The sequence below is a fragment of the Oryx dammah genome, unplaced genomic scaffold (genome assembly GCF_014754425.2).
Source record: "Oryx dammah isolate SB20612 unplaced genomic scaffold, SCBI_Odam_1.1 HiC_scaffold_14, whole genome shotgun sequence".
In the NCBI taxonomy this organism is placed as follows: domain Eukaryota; kingdom Metazoa; phylum Chordata; class Mammalia; order Artiodactyla; family Bovidae; genus Oryx; species Oryx dammah.
This window is the reverse complement of record NW_024070198.1, coordinates 30,377,758-30,400,594: the sequence shown is the minus strand read 5'-3', so window position 1 is coordinate 30,400,594 and position 22,837 is coordinate 30,377,758. Positions and strand designations below refer to the sequence as shown.

The window sequence follows — 22,837 nt, the reverse complement described above, 5'->3', positions numbered from 1 at the left end:
CACAGAAATTTAAAAACCCAAACAGTCTAGCTGTCAGGGCTTACAATCTGTGGGTTCTATTCCTAATCCTAAATTACTACTTACTACTAACAACAGTGCTCTTTTGCCACAGGTGAGATACTGTCACAGTAGTTTTAGTGAACTGGTCCAGACTAGAAACTATACAAGGTATTTTTAATTATTAGAAAAAAAAGACTTTGCAAAGTTCAGTCAATCCATTAAGTCCACAATTCTACTCATGTTAGAATACTACAGTAAAATATGCTTGAATAACTACAAGCAAACTTACTAGTTGCTGGGTATGCTAAAACATACCTACTCTTTCTTTTTTGGAATTTTTTTATCTCAGTGATGGGATATGTATCCACAGCATACCCATTATCTAAGCAAACTCAATCATCAAATTATTTACCAAGCTGTAAAGACTGATTAATCTTCCCTTCATTATCTTACAGACTTGTTTCAAGAGTTTACCATAATTCACTTCTTACCTCTGGTAAAGTAGAAATGTTATTGTTCTCTAAATTTAATTCTTCAAGTGCACTGCATTTTGCCAATGATCTTGGTATTGCTGACAGTCTGTTATATCTCAGACCAAGACGACTTAAACTGGACAGATTTCCTGTGAACATTAAAAAAAAAAAAAAGGAATTAAAAAAAAAATCTGATAAGCCTGTCACTCTCCCAGGCTATCAAGCAATATTTATGAATTACCTTCAAGTACTATTTCAGCAAGATCCTTAACTTTTTGTACCAAGAAACTACACACTACACTCTACCAATTAGGATGAAACTGAAGCCACTTTTGTGTCCATTGTCTTAGAGAAATAATGAAGTACACGGCTACAAGTCAATTTTTAAAATCAATTATTGAAAGTATTGGCACACTTAAATATTAACCTTTAGACAAGGCCCAGTTGAGTAACATCAAAGTAATAAATGATAATTACTTAAAATACAAGATGCACAATTATTTTGTGAGATCAGAAAGGTTCAATATTTTTCATGAGTTTACGTATAAACAATCCAAAATTTCTCTAAAAAGTTGACTTGATGGTTAAAATTTTCTCAAAATAATTTTTTATGAACAAAAGTGAAAGCTGTAGTCTCTCTTATTATCTAAGCATATCCAGCTTGAGCATATTAGTCACTATTGAATACCTAAAATAAGCAGAGCAGAAAAACAGACATTTTATCCTTCTATAGCCAAGACCCATGGTAAGCTACATATAAGCTACATGGATGAATATGATGTTATCTGCTATCACAGGTTTAAATCAAATTTAATTTTCAAAATAGTATAAATTCATTTGATACCAAAAAAGATAAGAATAATGAGAATTTAGTTCAATGTATTTTTTTGTGTGTCATGGCTGGTTAATTTCTGATTCAACAATGCAATTGTTGCTATAACCTTTTTAGTTGGGCTAGGTTAAATGTTAGCCTCTAGTTTTAAATTCAACAGGATTACCAGCATTAGAAATTAAAAGGATACCTCATTTTATTACACTTTTCTTTATTGTGCTTCACTGATATTGCATGTTTACATATCAAAGGTTTGTGGCAATCCTACTTTGAACAAATCTACTTGTGCCATTTTTCACAAAAGCATTTGTTCACTTAATGTCTGTGTCACATTTTAGTAATTCTCGCTATATTTCAAACTTTTATGTTATTATTATACTTGTTTTGGAGATCTATGATCAGTGATCTTGGATGTTACTAGTGTAATTGTTTTGGGGTGCCATGAACTGCACTTATTTAAGATGGTGAACTCAACTGATAAATGCTATGTATATTCTTTATGGTCCACCAAACAGTTGCTTCCCTGTCTCTCTCCCTTTCCCCTGAAATATAACAATATTGAAATTAAGCCAATAATGACCCTACAGTGACTTCTAACCAAGTCAAAGTTAGAATTGCACGTCTTTCACTTTAAATCAAAAGCCAGAAATAACTGAAGGAAATCAAAAGAGCTACTCTATAACCTGAATGATACTTTATCAATAAAGTATTTTTAACTAAGGCATGCACAGTTTTTAGACAGAATGGTACTGCTCACTTAATAGACTACAGTACTGTATAACATAACTTTTATATACACTGGCAAACAAAAAAATTTATGTGACACTTTACTCTGATAGTTGCTTTTTTGAAGTGGTCTGAGATGGAATCGACAGTATCTCCAAAGCAGGTCTGTATAGAAGTAGATGCCTGTGTCACACAACATTTTTGAGATAAATATTTTGGTGCCTTTCAACTTTCAGCAACTGTCTTGATGTTTGTCAATTTCAAATTTCTGCTTTGACTATTTTTCAGAAAATCACTGTATGAATAACTTTCTTAGATACAACATTACTCCAATACTTACAGAAAACATGTATTAGCCTATAGAATAAGTTAAGCCTTAAACCTAGCAGAGCAGTCACCTTGTCTCATATTCCTCATCTAGTTATATTCATTTGCATCTTTTCAGCCTGGTAGGCTGCAGTCCATGGGGTCGCTAGGGGTCGGACACGACTGAGCGACTTCATTTTCACTTTTCACTTTCATGCGTTGGAGAAGGAAATGGCAACCCACTCGTGTTCTTGCCTGGAGAATCCCAGGGACGGTGGAGCCTGGTGGGCTGCCGTCTATGGGGTCGCACAGAGTCGGACACGACTGAAGCGACTTAGCAGCAGCAGCAGCTCTTGCTGAAGAAAATAGTGATCAAAGTTGTAAGAAATGCCTAAATGGAGCTAATTTTTACCCTTTATTTACATTTTTAATAGTTAGTTACTGATGTCAAAAATACTCTGATAAGTCTATATACCAAAAGTCTAGCCAACTACAGTGCAAAAAAACCTTAGCAATCATTTCAATTCCTGCAATTAGAACTATTCCAGAGGTATGGTATACTCATTTTCATTACGTTCTTATAACAGTGTTTGGAAACTGGGTCAAGAGTTCACTAGTTATGATTAATTAAGATTCCAACAGGCAGAAAACTGAATTAAAAAGCAACAGTAAAAACAACCACTTAGAAAAGACAAAATTAACTTTGTCTTTACAGGGCTTCCTAAATTAAATAAGGATGCTTCACTAGTGTCTTTCTAATGACACTCCAGGGATATGTGTCAATTTTGGAGGTGGGGGGGAAACAAGCAGAGGACTGGATCAATTTCCAAAGTTCCAGAGAATTCAGAGATTAAAAATAAGTGCAAGAACATTATTATTTCTATCAGTGAACTATGACATTGTAGTGTTAGTTGCTCAGTCGTGTCCGACTCTGCGACCCCATGGATTGTAGCCCACCAGCCTCCTCTGTCCATGGAATTCTCCAGGCAAGAATACTAGAGTAGGCAGCCATTCCTTTCTCCACTATGACATTAAATATGATACAAATATTACTTGGAAGTTGGGCTGGCAAAAAATAATCTGCTTTATGATGAAATTATAGTCAAGTTTCTAATAGCAAAAAATGGGGACAACCTTTATGTTCAAGAATTGATGCATAATTATTTAGATTGAAGACATCACAGTATAATAGCAAAAACAAAAATTCTATATCTACATGTCCCTGGGTAAGTTACTTAACTAAGTCTATCTCCTCACCCATAAAGTGAGGATGTCAAATATCTGACAGGGTTGCTCTAATAATTAAATACAATGTGTGTAAGATACTTAGTATAATGACTGATATGAAATAGATACTCAAAAAATTTTATTCTATGGTACTACTATAGTCTGCTATATTCTGTACCTATTAAAATTATTCTACAAAAAATCTTTTAAGATATGAAAGACTGTTATGACATTAAGTGAAAAAAGTCAGATAACAAAATCATGTGTTTTGTATGATCTGTATGATTACATACACACGCAAAGAGTTTAAGTTATCTCTACATGATAGAAATAGATTAAATTTTTTCTTTGAACTTGTCTAGAATTTCCCTAATTTCCTATAATTTTTTAATTTTAAAATGTTCTTCTGATAAAGACAAATTCTGTAATTCTGAAGTCAGTTTAATTTTAAAAACTGTGATATCTTTATACCATCCTTTTATTGAATGAATAGTTTACATTATGGAGAAGCTTTATATTAACATAGAGGTAAGATGTTTGGACTGTGAGGCTCATTTTCTCCATACAGTGAGGATATGAGCTAAGCTGTGGAAAAACAGAGCATGGTGGTTTGAAGTTTCAGATAGTCAACCCCCCCGCAAAAAAAGACAAGAGATAAAAAAGATACCCAAGCACACCAATAAGAACCATCTGAGAGTACTCAGCATAGACTTTAGCATAAGACACATGAAGTGACTTAATGGCAGAGCCAGAATCAAACTCAACTGGCTCCTTATCAAGTAATCGTTTTTTGTGAATTTTATCAACCCTGATCCAGTGAACTTGTTTCCTCCTGACACAGAAGCATATGTTCATTCTTGCCGCCATGCTGTTTGACTGTCCTTGCTGTTAAGCTCATGGAATGCATTTTTATTCCATACAAAGTCCAGCATATTTGTTCATGAAGTTTTCTCTGGCCATTCTATCAAGATCTTATTGATCTCCCTATAAACTGGACACATGGCTACATACTGTTTTCATTATACATTAGCATTTTAGTTACAGTCTACATTGTTGGTTGTTTCATGGATTGGTTACTTTCCCCAATAGACTGAAAATCCTTTAAGTAAGGGAGCTTGCTATGCATTTCTACTGAAATTTGCACAGAATTTCAGTGCAAAGCACACACCAGGCTTTCATTCATGCTTTCTTATTAAAGATGCTAAAATATTTCACTGTTTGTCCTTTCCATTAGGAACAAGGTGCAAAAACTCAAAATTATATGAGAGACTCATTAAAAGCTTTTTTTTTTTGACCCATTCTCAACTTATAAAATAGCATGTCTCCAAAACATAGATGTTAAGTGGACATGATTTTAAAGTACATAACAGATTTGCCTGGTCCACCTGACTAAAAATTAGTTCTCTAAAAATATTCACTTTAATTTTTTCTGGGATACCCAATGACTAAGCAGCCCATCTCTAGATATCAGAGAATGAACTAACCATTGCAGTCCTCTTATCCCACCAAATAAATTTTCAATTACAAAATATATAAGTGTAACTTACTTTATTGCCCAGAAAACCATGGTGTGTAATCCAATATGTACCTATTGAGATCCTTCTCTTAAGCTTTTACTTATACATATACAAATACAGGATTTTTTAAAATGTTTCTCTATTTGTCTTTATATAAATGGGATCATTTTGCACACTTTTCCTCCTAAATAACAGGTCATAGAAATATTTTCTTGTTGAGTAAATGCAGATATACTTCATTTTATTTAACCATTGTATCCTATGATATGTGTAATTATACCATTATCCAATCATCCCCCAATGGACAGCATTTGTTTCTAATATTTAAAAAGGAATTCTATAATGAACATCCTAATAGGTATCTGTGTGTACATGTGAAAATATTTCAGATGTATCAAAAGATAGCAATATCTTAAATCTTAACAGACAGTGCCATTAGGGATTACCAATTTCATTCCCACCAAAACTGAAGGGCAGTCCCCATTAACTCACATCCATTCAAAATGGGGAAAGAGGGAGGGTATCAATATTTTATTCCTTGCCTATCCCATGTCCATGGCCACTAAAAGACTGGTAAAGAGATGGAAATTTTCCCATAATCAGTGATAATGTCTGAATACAAAGAATTTCAAAAATCTTCTGATAAAAATTTAATTTGCTATACCAAGTTGAAGATAAAAAAAGGCACTCAATCTTAAAAAATAAATAGAAGAAGCTCATCCTGTCTCTCCTTCATACCACTGCTTTCCCTATGTAATAAAGCTGTTCCATGGTAATAAAATGGCTGAAGCATTCACCAAAAGGTCTATGAAATGCCTAAACTTCTTTTTCCCCCAGTGGGATTGAAGCAGATGAACTTTAAAAATTGTACTCTCTGAGAATATGCTATTCTGATGAAGCAATTAACATCTGCAAAGGACTTGTCACTTTCTTGAGAGCACGGTATGCTCAGAGTCATCCACATTTTGCCAAAATCCACTAGTCTCAGCAAAATAAAAAAGGTAAAAAAAATTAATGATGAAATATCAACACTCTCTTATGCCAGGAAAAAAAAAAAAAACTTGACATCAGAAGTCTGGCATTTACTGTGATTCACCCCCTGCAGCGGTTTCAACTCTAGCCTCTTTCAGTAAGTGGTTTTAACCACAAAGTAAACTGCAACCTAGAAATCAAGCCACAGCTTGCCTTAATATTGAGCCACTGTGACTAAGAAATAAAATCAATGTTGCCAACGCTTATAAATGTAGGCTGATCACTGTCAATCACTGGCATTTAGCTAAGTGCTTAACTTTGACAGTAAGTTGCTCTGTGTTCTGAATCTGACAGCTTGTTTTCTTATACTGTCAGACTGTTAAAATATGGAAACATTAAATTGCTACAAATTAAAATTAATGTTTTTAATTTCAGCAAAGGAAATCAGCATTTTTAGGTTAATTTAGTGTAACTTTTGAGTAAGACTTTAACTCAGTCTTTATCTTATTTTAGCAAAAAATCAGTAGAAAAGGCACACAAGTTCTAACAATGAAATAATGTTAAAGGTACAATTTTTTTCCAGAAACATTAAACTGAGAAATTGAAAATAAACTTAAAAGTTATAAAAAATGTAAGGCCAGGATCTCTAAAACTCTTAGAGGAAAACATAGACAAGACACTCTTATATAAATATCTGCAATATCCTCTTTGACCACCTCTTAGAGAAATGGAAACAAAACAAAAACAAGTGGGACCTAGTTAAAAGCTTTTGCATAACAAAGGAAAGTATAACCAAGATGAAAAGACAACCCCTCAGAATGGGAGAAAATAATAATAAATGAAACTAACAAAGGATTAATCTCCAAAATATACAAGCAGTTCATGCAGCCCTATGCCAGAAAAGCAAACAACCCAATCAAAAAGTAGGCAGAAGACCTAAGCACACATTTCTCCAAGATATATACAGATGGCCAACCAACACATGAAAAGATGCTCTACACTGCTCATTATTAAACAAATTCAAATCAAAACTACAATGAGGTACCACATTACACTGGTCAGAATGGTCAGCAAAAACATCTATAAACAATAAATGCTCGAGAAGGTCTGGAGAAAAGGGAACCCTCTTGCACTGTTGGTCGGAATGTAAATTGATATAGTCACTATGGAGAACAGTGTGGATATTTCTTTAAATACTAAGAATAAAACTACCATATGACCTAGCAATCCCAAATGGGCATATACACTGAGAAAATCATAACTGAAAAAGACGCATATGCCTCAATGTTCACTGCAGCACTATTTATAATAACCAGGACATGGAAGCAACCTAGATATCACTGACAAATGAATGGATAAATGACAAACGAAATGGAATATTACTTAGCCATAGAAAGAAAAGCATTTGAGTCAGTTCTAGTGAGGTGGATGAACCTAGAGCCTATTATGCAGACTGAAGTAAGTCAGAAAGAGAAAAACAAATGATCGTATATTAACACATACATATCTGGAATCTAGAAAAAATAGTACCAATAAACATATTTGTAGGGCAGGAATGGAGACGCAGACATAGAGAACAGACTTTGGACACAATGGAGTAAGGAGAAGGTGGGCTGAACTGAGAGAGTAGCACTGAAACATATACATTACCATATGTAAAACAGATTGTTGTGTAACACAGGGAGCTCAACATAGGACTCTGTGACAACCTAGAGGGGTGGGATGGGATGGAAGTTCAAGAGGGAAGGGACATATGCATTTTTATGGCTAACTCATGTTTTGTGGCAAAAGCCAACACAATGGTGTAAAGCAAGTATCCTCCAATTAAAAGTGAACTTATTAAAAAATATTCTTAAAAGTCAAAAACTCAAAAGAATGCCACCATTAAAGAGAAAATTAGTAAAGTTGTTACATGTAAGTAGAGCTGTAATTACCTAAAATCAATTACTAAAACTCTATTTGTTGATATAATCATAATTACTGTAACATTTCTTCAGAGCCCAGTGTAACAAAAGGCCTCTGTGAATTATTCTGTCCTCTAGCCTTGAAGGCAAGGTCTTCTTATAAACTTCTCTCACTTTGAAAAGAAACAGAAAATAAAATTTTTTTTCTATTTCATATCCCCCTCTCCCTGATTTCATAAAACCACTAGAGACCTCAGAAGGCTTTCAGTTCAGTCGGTCAGTCATGTCTGACTCTTTGCAACCCCATGAATCCCAGCACGCCAGGCCTCCTGTCCATCACCAACTCCCGGAGTTCACTCAAACTCACGTCCATTGAGTCGGTGATGCCATCCAGCCATCTCATCCACTGTCATCCCCTTCTCCTCCTGCCCCCAATCCCTCCCAGCATCAGAGTCTTTTCCAATGAGTCAACTCTTCGCATGAGGTGGCCAAAGGACTGGAGTTTCAGCTTTAGCATCATTCCTTCCAATGAACACCCAGGACTGATCTCCTTTAGAATGGACTGGTTGGATCTTCTTGCAGTCCAAGGGACTCTCAAGAGTCTTCTCCAACACCACAGTTCAAAACCATCAATTCTTTGGTGCTCAGCTTTCTTCACAGTCCAACTCTCACATCCATACATGACTACTGGAAAAACCATAGCCTTGACTAGACGGACCTTTGTTGGCAAAGTAGTATCTCTGCTTTTGAATATGCTATCTAGGTTGGTCATAACTTTCCTTCCAAGGAGTAGGCGTCTTTTAATTTCATGGCTGCAATCACCATCTGCAGTGATTTTGGAGCTCCAAAACAATAAAGTCTGACACTGTTTCCACTGTTTCCCCATCTATTTCCCATGAAGTGATGGGACCAGATGCCATGATCTTCGTTTTCTGAATGTTGAGCTTTAAGCCAACTTTTTCACTCTCCTCTTTCACTTTCATCAAGAGGTTTTTTAGTTCCTCTTCACTTTCTGCCATAAGGGTGGTATTATCTGCATATCTGAGGCTTTAAGACTCTATAAATATGTTTTTGAGCACTCTTTTACTTAACCGCAATCAGCTGTGCCCCTCTCCCCAGTTCCTTCTGCCTCTTCTCCACAGCCTGAGTTGTCAGTAATCTTGGCACTGCCCAGCCTGAAAGTAAATGGCATTGCTTATTGCTAAAGAGTGACAACTACTCTAGAAGTATTTATATCTTAAGCAAAAAAGAGAGTTAAAAATATCTGGATCTACTTGCAAGAAAAAAAAAGGCAAATAATTAAAGCGATTTTTGGAAAAGTGACTGTAAGGTGATAAAACATTTGATTTTCAATTGTAAATTCAGTGCAAGTTTCTTTGGTCCAGGGAAAAGAGAACAGGGCAACTCCTGTGGGACTAGCATTAACTCTCCAAGACAGGTGTTGGGTTTTTTGTTTGTTTTTCATTTTAAGTTATACTTTTCAACTAGTAAACCGGGGGGTGGGGGTGGGGGTGGAAGTATCAGAATTATACTCCAGCTAAGTTTGTCACTGAAGGTTTGGGGTAAATTGCTCTTCTCCAATAAATGACAGAGAGAATCTCAAAGGTCAATTATGACTGTTGAGATTTGTAACAGATCAAGACCTGCATGTTCAGATTTCTCATCAAATCTCAACCTTCTGCAATACAATCAAAATATTGGGGATGAGAGGGACGGAGAAAGGCAAAGAACTATCTTAATAAACACGGTATATGATAAATGACTATAATATTATAAAAACTTTCAACAAACAATACTTAACTCGCTTTGCTATTACTTGGGATAACAGCTGTATTTAGTTTGCTGACAACTATCAAAGCCTATTTATATTTATTATAAAAATTTATAAATGAGACATATAAATTTTTATTATCATTTATGTTTCAGTTCCTTTTGATTTCCAATACATATTTGTAATCTGACCATGTAGAGTGTGTTAGAAGTGAGGCACTTGTGTTTTTCTGATATAACATGTCAATTACTCAAGATTAATAATGAAGTCAAATGTTTTCATATTAACAAGCACACTTGAAATATAGAAGAATTACTTCTGACAGAAATGCAAAATTAAGAAAGCCAGGAGAAAGAATACATGGAGACGCTATCCTCTGTCAGAGGTAGTGAATCCAAAGGATCCTAGTCTTACTAACTGGATTGTTTTATTATCCTCTACAACTTATGCTTTCTCTATTTGCCAACACTAATTATTTTAGTACTTTATAACTGCACCCCCCATTGTTATTGAGCAAGATAGGGAAACCAATGCATGCATAAAATATTAAATAATGAAATACTGTTAGAATATTTGAGAGTAAGAACAGGACCCTACAGGGCCTTTCTAGAACAGACCCCTCCCTCAAATCCTCTGCCGAAGTACCCAGATAATAGTATCTGATGCACATTTCCTGAGTGGTTTCACAAATGCTAAGTTGGAGAAGACTCTTGAGAGTCCCTTGGACAGCAAGGAGATCAAACCAGTCCATCCTAAAGGAAATCAGTCCTGAATATTCATTGGAAAGACTGATGATGAAGCTGGAACCCCAATACTTTGGCCACCTGATGTGAAGAACTGACTTCTTGGAAAAGACCCTGGTGCTGGGAAAGACTGAAGGCAGGAGGAGAAGGGGACGACAGAGGATGAGATGGTTGGATGGCATCATCGACTCGATGGACATGAGTTTGAGCAAGCTTTGGGAGTTCATAATGGTCCATGGGGTCACAAAGTGTCAGACACGACTGAGCAACTGAACTGAAGAATAGGACTGATTGATAACCATGCCCTTTATAGAACTTGATATATCCATTTGATTAGTTGAAAGAGTAGAGGAAATTATGTGTATATTTAGGAAAAAAAGTTCTAAGCAGAGAAACTGAGAAGTACAAAGACCCTGAGGCTGGAACTTGCCTGATATGCTCAAGGAACAATAAAGTATCTGCATCTACAGTATCTTAGGAAATACACAATAATTAAGCATCAATGAGAGAGATAAGGCCATAAATTTATAACATTTCAAGCATCTTTAATTTCAGTTGCCCTGATTTGCTAGAGTAAACAATCTTTACTTTTCTAAGACTGAGAAGCCTTTAATTTTATAAAAGTCTCTTTTTAAAGTGCTTTTATGTGTCATTCACTGAAAAGTGATCATGTTAAAATGCATTATTCTTTCTTTTCTCCTTTACTATCAAAATCAGTTTCTTGTTTAAAATAAGCAAACTTACATATTTCAACATAGGAACATACAACAAAGTAAACACGTCAATAGGTGATTTATACTGAAGTAAAAATTAAACCTTTATTACTGAACTGGTTCAGAGTATCCCAAGGAAATGGGAACCTGAAAGATTAACACTTATATAGTAGAGTAGAAATATAGTAGAGTTCTTGAACTTTAGAAATAAAGAAATAACCCTTTGGGTGGCCAAAGACAAAGATTAAGTCATTATGAGAAAAAAAAAACAATTAGACCAGCCTCATACTGTTGCATATTCAATTCTAGAAGACAAAAGAGCTACCTTTTAGGTCTCCTGAGATGCTCAAGGAAAGGAAGTTGAACCCAATGATTTTTATATCCATCAAAGAGTTTTTTAAATATAAAGGTTACAAACATACAAAAACTAGAAAACTACTGTTAGTAAGTCTTCCCTGGTGGCTCAGATGGTAAAGCATCTGCCTACAATGTGGGAGACCCTGGTCTGATCCCTGGGTGGGGAAGATCCCCTGGAGAAGGAAATGGTACCCCACTCCAGTACTCTTGCCTGGAAAATCACATGGATGGAGGAGCCTGGTAGGCTACAGTCCATGGGGTTGCAAAGAGTCGGACAGGACTGAGCGACTTCACTTTCACTGTTTAGGAACGATTTCTGAGAAAATTACTGTAAGACTGACTTTAACCAACCAAGAAATAACTTGAAACAACTATGGCAACAGCAAGCACTGTTGGTGAACAATTAGACTAAACTAGAGACGGGCTTAACAAGATATACCATAAATGTTGCACGTCCTAACAATATAACTAATAAAAATTGGGAGGAAAAAATTACCAAAAAGGGCTAGCAGTACAATAAATTCACTGACTACCTCATCCACATTACTCTACTCAACAAAAGAAGAATACATATTCAATTGCACATGGAATACTTATCAAGATAGACCATACACTGAGCCATAAGAAAAGTTCCAATATATTTACATGATTCAAGTCACACAGAGCATGTTCTCAACCACAATGAAATTAGAAATCAGTAACAGAAAGACCCCTGGAAAACTGTTAGATGTTGGGAACTAAATAAACTTTTCAGTAACATATAGATCACAGAAAACAAAAGGGCAAATTAGAAAGCATTTTGGACAAAACAAAAAATAAAACACATGTCAATTTGTGGGATGTTGTTAGTGGTACGTAGGGGGAAATTTTATAGCACTAAATGGCTGGGAAAGATTGAGGGTGAGAGGAGAGGGGGATGACAGAGGATGAGATGATTGGATGGCATCACTGACTCAATGGACATGAATTTGAGTAAACTCCGGGAGTTGATGATGGACAGGGAGGCCTGCCGTGGTGCAGTCCATGGGGTCACAAAGAGTCGGACACGACTGAGAGACTGAACTGAACTAAACTGACTCTATGAGAAGAGAAGAAAGGTCTTAAATCAATAATCTCAATCTTCCACTATAAGAAACTAGGAAAACGGCAAATAAAATCAAAGTAAGCAGACAAACAGGAATGAGAAAGGTCAAAGTGGAAATCAATGAAATAAAAACAAAGGGAAAAACAGAGTAAAATCAATACTTTGAGACAATCAATGAAACTGATAAAATTAATAAACCTTTAGCCAGACTGATTAGGCAAAGAGAGAAGATATAAATTGCCAATATCAGAAAAGAGAGAAATGGCATTACCACAAATTCTATAGACATTGAAATAATAAGCAAATGTTATGAACAATTTTATCCCCATTAAATGAAATGAACACATTCTATGAAAGACACAAATGATCAAGTCTTCTCAAGAAGAAACTGATAACCTAAATAGCCCTATGTCTATCAAAAAAACTGAAATTGTTTTAAAAAAAACATTCCAATAAAGAAAAATCCTGACTAGGTGGCTGCATCAATGAACTTTATCAAATATTAAAGGAAGAAATATGCCAATTTTATACAAACTTTTCCAAAAATTGAAGAGTAGGGAAAACTTCCCAACTTACCATATAATCAGCATTACTCTGAAACTGAAACTAGACAAAGGTTTTATAACATTACACACGAACATACTGTTTATTCTTGTTGTTTAGTTGCTAAATCGTGATCAACTCTTTTGCAGCCCCATAGACTGCAGTTCTCCAGGCTCCCCTGTCCATGGGACTTCCCGTGTAAGAACAATGGAGTGGGTTGCCATTTCCTTCTCCAGGGGATCTTCCCAACCCAAGGATCAAACCTGGGTCTCCTGCACTGGCAGGTAGATTCTTTACTGCTGAGTCACCAGGGAAGCCCATATCGTTTATTAAAAATTAGTAAACTTAATTTTTAAAACTCCTACCAGAATGTATCTTTTTTCATTATTTCATCTTGGTAAGAAACTTCAATCTTATTATCTGGGTTTTTGTCAAGTTCAGGGAAATAGTATTAAGTTATATTTTATAGCTTCATTGTCTTACCTCTATTCTCTTTCTAGAACTTCTAGTGCCGTCTCCCATGACTTTTTTCATTTATTTTATGTTTTTCTGTCTTTTTGTTCTAGACTCAAGGGGACAAGAATCAGAAAGATACAGGTTCTAATGGCTAGCTATTATAACCTGAAGAGGTCTCAGATTAACTTTTCTGTGAATAGTTGTTATGTTACCAGAGACAGTCTACTGTAACATTTTTAAAAAATTCTGCTACAATTGCTTCTGCTTCAACTAATGAAGCAGAAAGTAATTCAAGGTAATTCAAGCAAACTCTCCCATTGCAGAAAACTAAGAACACTTCTAAAACAAAAATCAGAAAACGAGTATGATAATGACTAGCAGTAAACAGGCTGGAAACCAGCTGGGAACCCAGAAACAAGCAAAGCATGGGAGATTTTTGTCCTAAGACCGCTCTCCTAAACAGAAGATGTAACTGAAAAGCAAAGGCATGTTTTGCCAAGAGTCAAAATCTAGAGCCTGCCAAGGGTGAGGAGTCTAGTAATCAGCATCAACTAGGACCCTACAGTGCTGCACCCTAGTATGAGGGGTCAATCAGAATTAAAACGGCCCTCCAATTACTCTGCAGTTTGCCTCTGAATCACTTGAGAGGACCAGAAAAATCACAACCCTTAGAACATGATGGATTAAAGTGGTCACTCTAGGTACCTGAGAGAAGCAAATAAAAATTCTCTGGAGAAAGATAACATTATCATAGGCCTCATGCAATTTAGTAATAGAACCTTATAAATATTCATTACTAAAATTATATAAACTAAGTACAGAATACTTTTTTAAATAAACCTAATAGTTTCCTCATACCACAGTGATAACTAAAAGCATCCAAAAATTTTTAAATTCCCTCTATAGTTCGTATAAATTTGGGGGCATTCAGAAATATAAACAAGAATTTATAAATACAGAACACATCAACTTTCTGTAGTTTGACTATGTCGTCAAAACACATTATGCATTTTGAGACATCTTTTAATTCCTCAATATTACATATGAACAAACTTTAAAATGTACTTGCCATGTTTTAAAAACTAAACAGCAATGATCTTATTTTTCAGTTTGGTCTATTTTAGCATAGAAGGGACCACACTCTATACAAGAGCATGCAACATTTTGGAAATAAGCAAAAACAGAAAACACACCCATTCTGCAATTTAAGCACAGTTATAGAACGTATCCACATTACTCAATATTCTATCTTGTTTACCATTTAACTGAGCTCATGTCCTAAAACTTATTTTCCTTTCCTAGAAATGGAAATAAAAAATGATTTTAAAATACTATCTTTTAGAAGTTTTACCACTTCAACAATGCTGAATTTTAATCCTTTAACTTTATTTATTGAAATAGATTTTAATGTCCAAGTAGCTAGAAATGATTAACAGTATCTTCTTTCTTTTCTCATACCAATAGTATCTGGGAGGTCTAACAATTCATTGTGCTGCAAGTCAAGGTTGGTTATCTGTGTGCAGTTTCCAATCTCCTTTGGAAGGTGTTCAAGTTGATTGTGAGCTACATCCAGCGTAATGAGGTTACATAATTCACCTGTAAATTGATCAACATAAAAATGTAAGAATTTCTGGGAGATAAAACATTTTATATCATAACTATATTTTTTCTCACAAAGTAAAAGTTAAACAAAATCTGAAACTCTTATTTGAAAATGGCATCTTACAAATACTGAACTATGTTGTACACCTGAAGCTAATATATGGTTTTATGTCAATTATACCTAAAGAAAAAAAGAAAATGACATCTGATAACATTAACATGTTGACTGTAAATCATTATCAACCAATATTATATATTTTTAATTAACCAATTTAACCAAATTTACATTTGTACATTCTATACTTCAAAAAGAGCTTACTAATTTTTAAATCAAGTTCAACACAATAATATCAGATAGACCTTAATTTGAGGGTCATCTTACCTCAAAGTATATATGCTTTCAAATAAGCATGTGTTCTGATGTTATATAAATATGTAAAGTGAGAGTCAGAAATCAAAAACTGCTTCTCAATTTAATATTACTTCAAAAGGATACAAAATAAGGTATTTTTCTCCTCATTCTGTTTGAAAGGACTGTACGGGCAATTTAGATTATTCTTAATGTTTTTCTGTCTTCAAAAACTTATTTATAAAAGCTCGACTGGCTCTCTCATGATTTTTCCTTTTTTAGGGGGGTAAAGTTGGAAATACTGAGCAAGTAAATGTGAGAGTTGGACTGTGAAGAAAGCTGAGTGCTGAAGAATTGATGCTTTTGAACTGTGGTGTTGGAAAAGACTCTTGAGAGTCCCTTGGACTGCAAGGAGATCCAACCAGTCCATTCTAAAGGAGATCAGCCCTGGGTGTTCTTTGGAAGGACTGATGCTAAAGCTGAAAGTCCAGTACTTTGGCCACCTCATGCAAAGAGTTGACTCATTGGAAAAGACTTTGATGCTGGGAGGGATTGGGGGCAGGAGGAGAAGGGGACGACAGAGGATGAGATGGCTGGATGGCATCACCGACTTGATGGACGTGAGTCTGAGTGAACTCCGGGAGTTGGTGATGGACAGGGAGGCCTGGCGTGCTGCGATTCATGGGGTCCCACAGAGTCAGACACGACTGAGTGACTGAACTGAACTGCTGCTGCTGCTGCTACTGCTGCTAAGTCGCTTCAGTCGTGTCTGACTCTGTGTGACCCCATAGATGGCAGCCTGCCAGGCTGCCCTGTCCCTGGGATTCTCCAGGCAAGAACACTGGAGTGGGTTGCCATTTCCTTCTCCAATGCACGAAAGTGAAAAGTGAAAGTGAAGTCGCTCGGTCGTGTCTGACTCTTCACGACCCCGTGGACTGCAGCCTACCAGGCTCCTCCGTTCATGGGATTTTCCAGGCAAGAGTACTGGAGTGGGGTGCCATTGCTTTCTCCAGAACTGAACTAAAGAGAAGTAAATAAAGTGCATAAAACTAAAAAATGGGTGTAGGGCATATTACTGTCACATCCTAAGCAACAAAGAAAAAACAGATTAACTAGATTTCAAAATTGAAAACTTATGTGTATAAAGGACACTATCAAGAGAATGAAAAGGCAACCTACAGAATAGGGGGAAATATTGACAAATCATGTATCTGGGAAGGGATGAACAGCTCAAATGTATAAGGAGCTTCCATAATTCAACAGCAACCAAAAAAAACCAATTTAAAAGTGGGTAAAGAAACTGAACATTTTCCCAAAGATATGCAAATGAACAATAAACACATGAAAGCTGCTCAACATCACTAATCATTAAAAAATGCAAATCAATTACATGAGATACTACTTTATACCCCTGAAGATGGCTGTAAACAAAAGCAAACAACAAAACAAAACAGATGTTGGCAAGGATATGGAAAAATTGGAATCCTTGTTCTTTACTCCCAGGAGTCCCACTGCAGGTTCTCAGAGTGAAGATAAAAGTCCCCTCCTATTCTCACCTAGGCATATCCTATTCAAAATCATATACAGAAAATCAAAGATAAAATTCTGAAGGAAGATGGGGGGGGGGGGACTTTACCTATATAGGAACAAGGTAAATACACTGGACTTCTCTTCAGTAATGATGCAGGCAAGAAGAATGGAATGGAATACTTACAAAGTGTTGAGAGAAAAAAAAAATCACCAGCCTAAAAGTTTGTACCCAATGAAATTATCCTTCAAAGTAAAGGAGAAATAAAGACCTCCTTAGATAAACAGAAATGAGGGAATCTGTCACCAGTAGACCAGTCTTTCAAGAAATATTAAAATAAGTTCTTCAGAAAGAAGGAAAATGATGTAAGTCAGAAACTTAGCTCTACACAGAGAAAAGAACAAGAGAGAAGGAATAAGATAAAATAAAATCTTTATATTCTTAAACTCTTAATTGATCTAACAGATAACAATTTCTTAAAAGTATGAAGAGCAGCAATATACTGGGTAACTATACATTAAGGATAAATGAAATGAATGACAGCAGTGTTATAAGGGACAGGAGAGAAGAACTGGGAATATTCTGTTATAAGCGACCACACTGAGTGGTACAGTGTTATTTGATGGTGGACTTATATTAGCTGTGAATTTATGCCACAAACTCCAGGGCAATCACAAACATACATACATACAAGCAAAAAATAATAAAAATAATACAAGTATAAATGATATGTTGAGAGAAAAAATGAAATAATACAAAATGCTCAATTAAACCTAGATAATGCAGAAAAATTATTTAAGACAAAAAAAAATAGAGAACAAGTTATAGAAAACAGTTCCAAATATGGCTGATATCAATCCAACTAAATCAATAAACACTTTAAATATGAAAGTGAATGCAAGAAGACAGAGACTATCAGAGGGAACTTAAGAAATAAGACCCTGCCCCCCAGCCCCACTAAACAGTACAGTCTTTTAAAAACCTACTTTACAGACACAGGTGGATTAAGAATAAAGGGATAGATAAATACAACGTTAATGTTAATCAAAAGAGAGCTGAAATATTTACACAGATTTCAGACAAAGCCAACTTCAAAGCCAGGAAAATTATCAGAGATACAGAAAGCATTACATAATGATAAACAGAACAATTCTCTAATAAAAGCCTTAAAGTGTAAGCAGCTATTTATCTCCTCTGCATGTTGTGTAGTACCTAGTACACAGCACTATGTTAACTGAAAGAATAAATGATTAACTGGGGAAAATAAAATTTGGATGCTAATACTCTTCATGCCAGAAGTAACAAATGTTTTCTGTATTTGCCACAACTTTTCTAATAATACTCAAAGTTGTTTCAATTCCTATGAAAGGAACTCCTACTACTTTCAAGGAAGATGCACAAATTCAAGTATGTAAGAGTCCCAGCACATAAATAAAGCAAGTTGAGAGGAGACTATGGCTAACTATAGCTTATATGAAACAGATATGATTCAACTCAGCTCAATGACTGCTATTTTACAGGACTCCTCAAACTCAATACTGAAATATTTTAGACCAGATAATTCTTTGCTGTAGAAAGGTGTCCTGTGCATCAGCAACATGCCTGGTCTTTTTAGCCAAAAGATGCCAAGAGCACCTCCCCACCAGTCATGACAATCATCTAGACATTAACAAATGTCCTTTGTTGTGTAACATTGCCAAAACTGCCCCAGGTCATCACTGCAATGTTGCGATGAGATATACTGTCAATCCTCAAATGAATGAATTCACTCAAATACTGTCCAATCCTCACACTTTTCAAAAAAAACCTAGAAATTTATATTTTCATATAAAATCTAATGTTCAAATACTAACAACTAATTTTTAGGTTAAAACAGAACAAAACACTGCATTATCAAACATATCTGTGGACTTATTATTTTTTTTTTACAGTATTCAGGATACCAGTTTGATACCCATGAACACAGAAGCAGATGAATTACCAGTATCTTATGACAGGAACTTACACATGACTATCTAACATTAAACTAAAAAATAACTGTTTTTAAAATGTAGAATATAATTACTTTGATTCAAATTCAGTTAAATCCTTTTTGATTTATGTAAATCACCATCCATATGATAACTGAATTATTTTGAGCATATATTCTCTCCAGAAAATCATCCTCTAACAATACAACACTCTGCCACATGAGGAAATCATGTTAACTCTGATACATTAAGGAGAGTGTCATCTACTAATACTTCTCACAATCTAGTAATTATGGTTTTGAAAATGCTTAAAACTCAGGAAATATGATTTAATTTTTTAACAGCATCAGCACACAAAAATAACCTGATTTTTAAGTTTGATCTGTTAGTCCATGAACTACAATAAACTCATGAGTAAATTATATATATTGCTGAGTTAAATTTGAAACTTATTTTTAGATTTTCCCCAAAACCCATGTATACAGTTTAAGACGTGAAAAACATTTTCCCTTAGGAACTGAGTTTTTTTCAGTCCAATGAAAAAGATATAAAAAACTTCAGGGATGTTTATAATAAATGATAGCTTCCAGGAAAATCTAAAATATTTTCCAAACTAATCCAAAATGTCCTATTAAATGTACAAAACATTTTTAGTGTGGGGGAAAAAAAGAAGCTTAAGATCTCTCTTCTTTCGAGCAACACTCATAACTGCTCAAGCTTTTTTTCTTCATATGCAAATAGAAACATCTGACAATTCTGAATATATGATAAACTCTGCACTAGTCAATACTGTGCCAGGATAGGACCTTGTGTTACAATTCAGAAAAGACAGGATATTAAATATTGAAGTTCATAAAATACTTTCACACTATTTATTATTTCTATATTTTGTCCGGTTATCTAGTACTTCTAAACATTTATTTTACTATATATGATCCAAATTGCCGGGAGCCAGCATGGGGAATCCCGCCCGTGGCAAAGGTCATGAGGAAGGGGGCCTGGCAAAAAGCAAAGGCTGAGATCAGGCTTCAGGGGTAACCCTGGATTTTCCTGAGCATCTACCCCCAAAACCAGAGTCTGCCTGCTTTATTGTACTGTGCTTTCTACTCTTCTGACATAACAGGGGGCTATCCCCGACCACCTTTCTCTGGAAAGAGTTAACTTAGCACTCCAGTTAACAGTCTCCTGCATATAAAAGGAGTGTCTCAGCTTAAACCCCTCTGATGGCTCTCTAACTTGCCTGACAGTTACAGACTTTTACAACTTATGATTGTTTATAGCCCCTCAACCAAGAGAGAGACGAGAGGCACGCAGCTTAAAGCATCTTAAAGATATAGAGCCTTTTCTAAAAAGCTAAAAATTATCCTGGTGATGGGTTTTCATTGTTGAGTCAATGACTGCTGCCAGGCCTCCATATTCTTTATCTTTTAGGCACCTGGAAGATATTAATCAATGTAATTGGGATATAGAAAAAGGAATATAGTAGTTTTGATGTTAGCAACACTAGACTTTTGAGTTAGTGAACTTTCTCTGTTATAAAACACTGTACTCCTCTTTCCTTGTTATAAATTGTTGTGTCCTTGCTATATAAGAATGTAACCTTAATTAGTGCTTTCTGAGAGTGGCACCAGACTTTAGTAAGAACAACAGTTTTAAGGCAAATAAGTTCTCTGGTTGACAGACCCTTATCAGAAAAGGGCCATAAAATGTTAACAGGCCTCCTGGCCAGAAGATGATGTAAATCACCTAAGACTTGTGTATACAGCTAGGTATACAGAGAGAAAGCCTGGTCTCAATAAGATCAGGGCTACTGACGCCGCATAACTTTGTATTATCCATTGATCTCTATGTACAACCAAAAGTATAAAAAAGCTTTCCCGGACAATAAAGGATGGACCAGTTTCTCAGACCAGCTTCTTGAACTGGTTTCTTGGAAATCTGGCTCCCCCCGTGTCGACTCTCTCTCTTTCTCCCTCTCCCTCCCTCTCCTTTTCAGGCTGATGCCTTGGAACGCTGGAGGCTCACCTAGTCTATTTATTTGCCCTGGCTTCTAAGACCCATGTGAGAGGGAACCCAAGGCGGGGCACCCTCTCTATTCAAGCGGGCGCCGGCGGCCTAACAAAGGCGGTGTAAGTTCCTTGTCTTGGAACTTTATTGGTTTTCCACGTAAACCAAGTTATTCAGCATCTTTTCTCCACTAATTTTCCTACTACATTATTCTTTCCTAATCTCTTTATATTTCTAAATAAATAAGTTTCTCTTCGCTGACTCCATCCCTGCTTCGAATTCCCTGGATCCACCAGGGCTGGACCCCGGCACCAAATATTACTTAAAAAATATAAATTCATTTCAGATGGTTCTAAAGAATAATAATCAATATCTTAACAGTGACTTGTCTCTGGCTAGATTTAAGAGTGGTTTTTCTTTTCTACTTTATTTATTTATATTTTGTGATTTTTCAATGTTTTTGTACATCTTTTAATCTAAAGAGGAAAGTGGAGAGGGGGACAGATTCAAGACATAAAATGAGCAGTCTCTCCTACACTATACATGAAGAGCAGTTTTCAAACCATAAATAGAATTTTCCTGGCTGTGGTGCAGATGTACCTTTGAGTGAAAATGAATGTACCATGTTATCATATTGATGACACCAGCCATTAATAAGAAGCATTTTATGACTCACATTCCATACTTACTAAGCAATTTTTTAAAGTTTGATTTCCTACAGAGAGAACATAGACTTCATTGATTCATCCTACAAATGTTTATTAAGCACCTATTGTGTGTTAGACACTATTCTAGGAATTGAAGAGATGATCAGGAAAAAGAGGGACAAGGCAAGAAAAAAGTTTGCTGCCCTCAGCAAACTTGTATTTTAATAAGGAAAAATAAACAATATATAACCAAGGTGAGGGTGTAAGGAGAAAAGGAAAGATATACCCATTTGAATGCAGAGTTCCAAAGAACAGCAAGGAGAGTGTAAGAAGCCTTCCTCAGCAACCAATGCAAAGAAATAGAGGAAAACAACAGAATGGGAAAGACTAGAGATCTCTTCAAGAAAATTAGAGATACCAAGGGAACATTTCATGCAAAGATGGGCTCAATAAAGGGAAGAAATGGTAGGGACCTAAAAGAAGCAGAAGATATTAAGAAGAGGTGGCAAGAATACACAGAAGAACTGAACAAAAAAGATCTTCACGACGCAGATAATCACAATAGTGTGATCACTCACACTCAGCTAGAGCCAGACATCCTGGAATGTGAAGTCAAGTGGGCCTTAGGAAGCATCACTACAAACAAAGCTAGTGAAGGTGATGGAATTCCAGTTGAGCTATTTCAAATCTTGAAAGATGATGCTGTGAAAGTGCTGCACTCAATATGCCAGCAAATTTGGAAAACTCAGCAGTGGCCACAGGACTGGAAAAGGTCAGTTTTCATTCCAGTCCCAAAGAAAGGCAATGCCAAAGAATGCTCAAATTACCACACACAATTGCACTCATCTCACATGCTAGTAAAGTAATGCTCAAAATTCTCCAACCAGGCTTCTGCAATACATTAACCATGAACTTCCAGATGTTCAAGTTGGTTTTAGAAAAGGCAGAGGAACCAGAGATCAAATTGCCAACATCGGCTGGGTCATTGAAAGAGCAAGAGAGTTCCAGAAAAACATCTATTACTGCTTTATTGACTATGCCAAAGCCTTTGACTGTGTGGATCACCGTAAATTGCGGAAAATTCTGAAAGAGATGGGAATACCAGACCAC

The 22,837-nt window shown here is 35.7% G+C and overlaps 1 protein-coding gene across 4 annotated transcripts in view; it reads right to left on the bottom strand.

The window, feature by feature from the left end:
• Positions 1–22,837, bottom strand: part of SHOC2 (SHOC2 leucine rich repeat scaffold protein) — an 85,088-nt gene that overhangs the window by 12,512 nt on the left and 49,739 nt on the right. For all 4 annotated transcript variants that reach the window (XM_040254419.1, XM_040254418.1, XM_040254421.1 and 1 more), the window contains exons 3-4: positions 15,083–15,220; positions 492–622 (exon numbers count right to left, since the gene is read on the bottom strand). In XM_040254419.1, the coding sequence (XP_040110353.1) occupies positions 492–622; positions 15,083–15,220 (269 nt within the window). The remainder of the gene's footprint in view (positions 1–491; positions 623–15,082; positions 15,221–22,837) is intronic.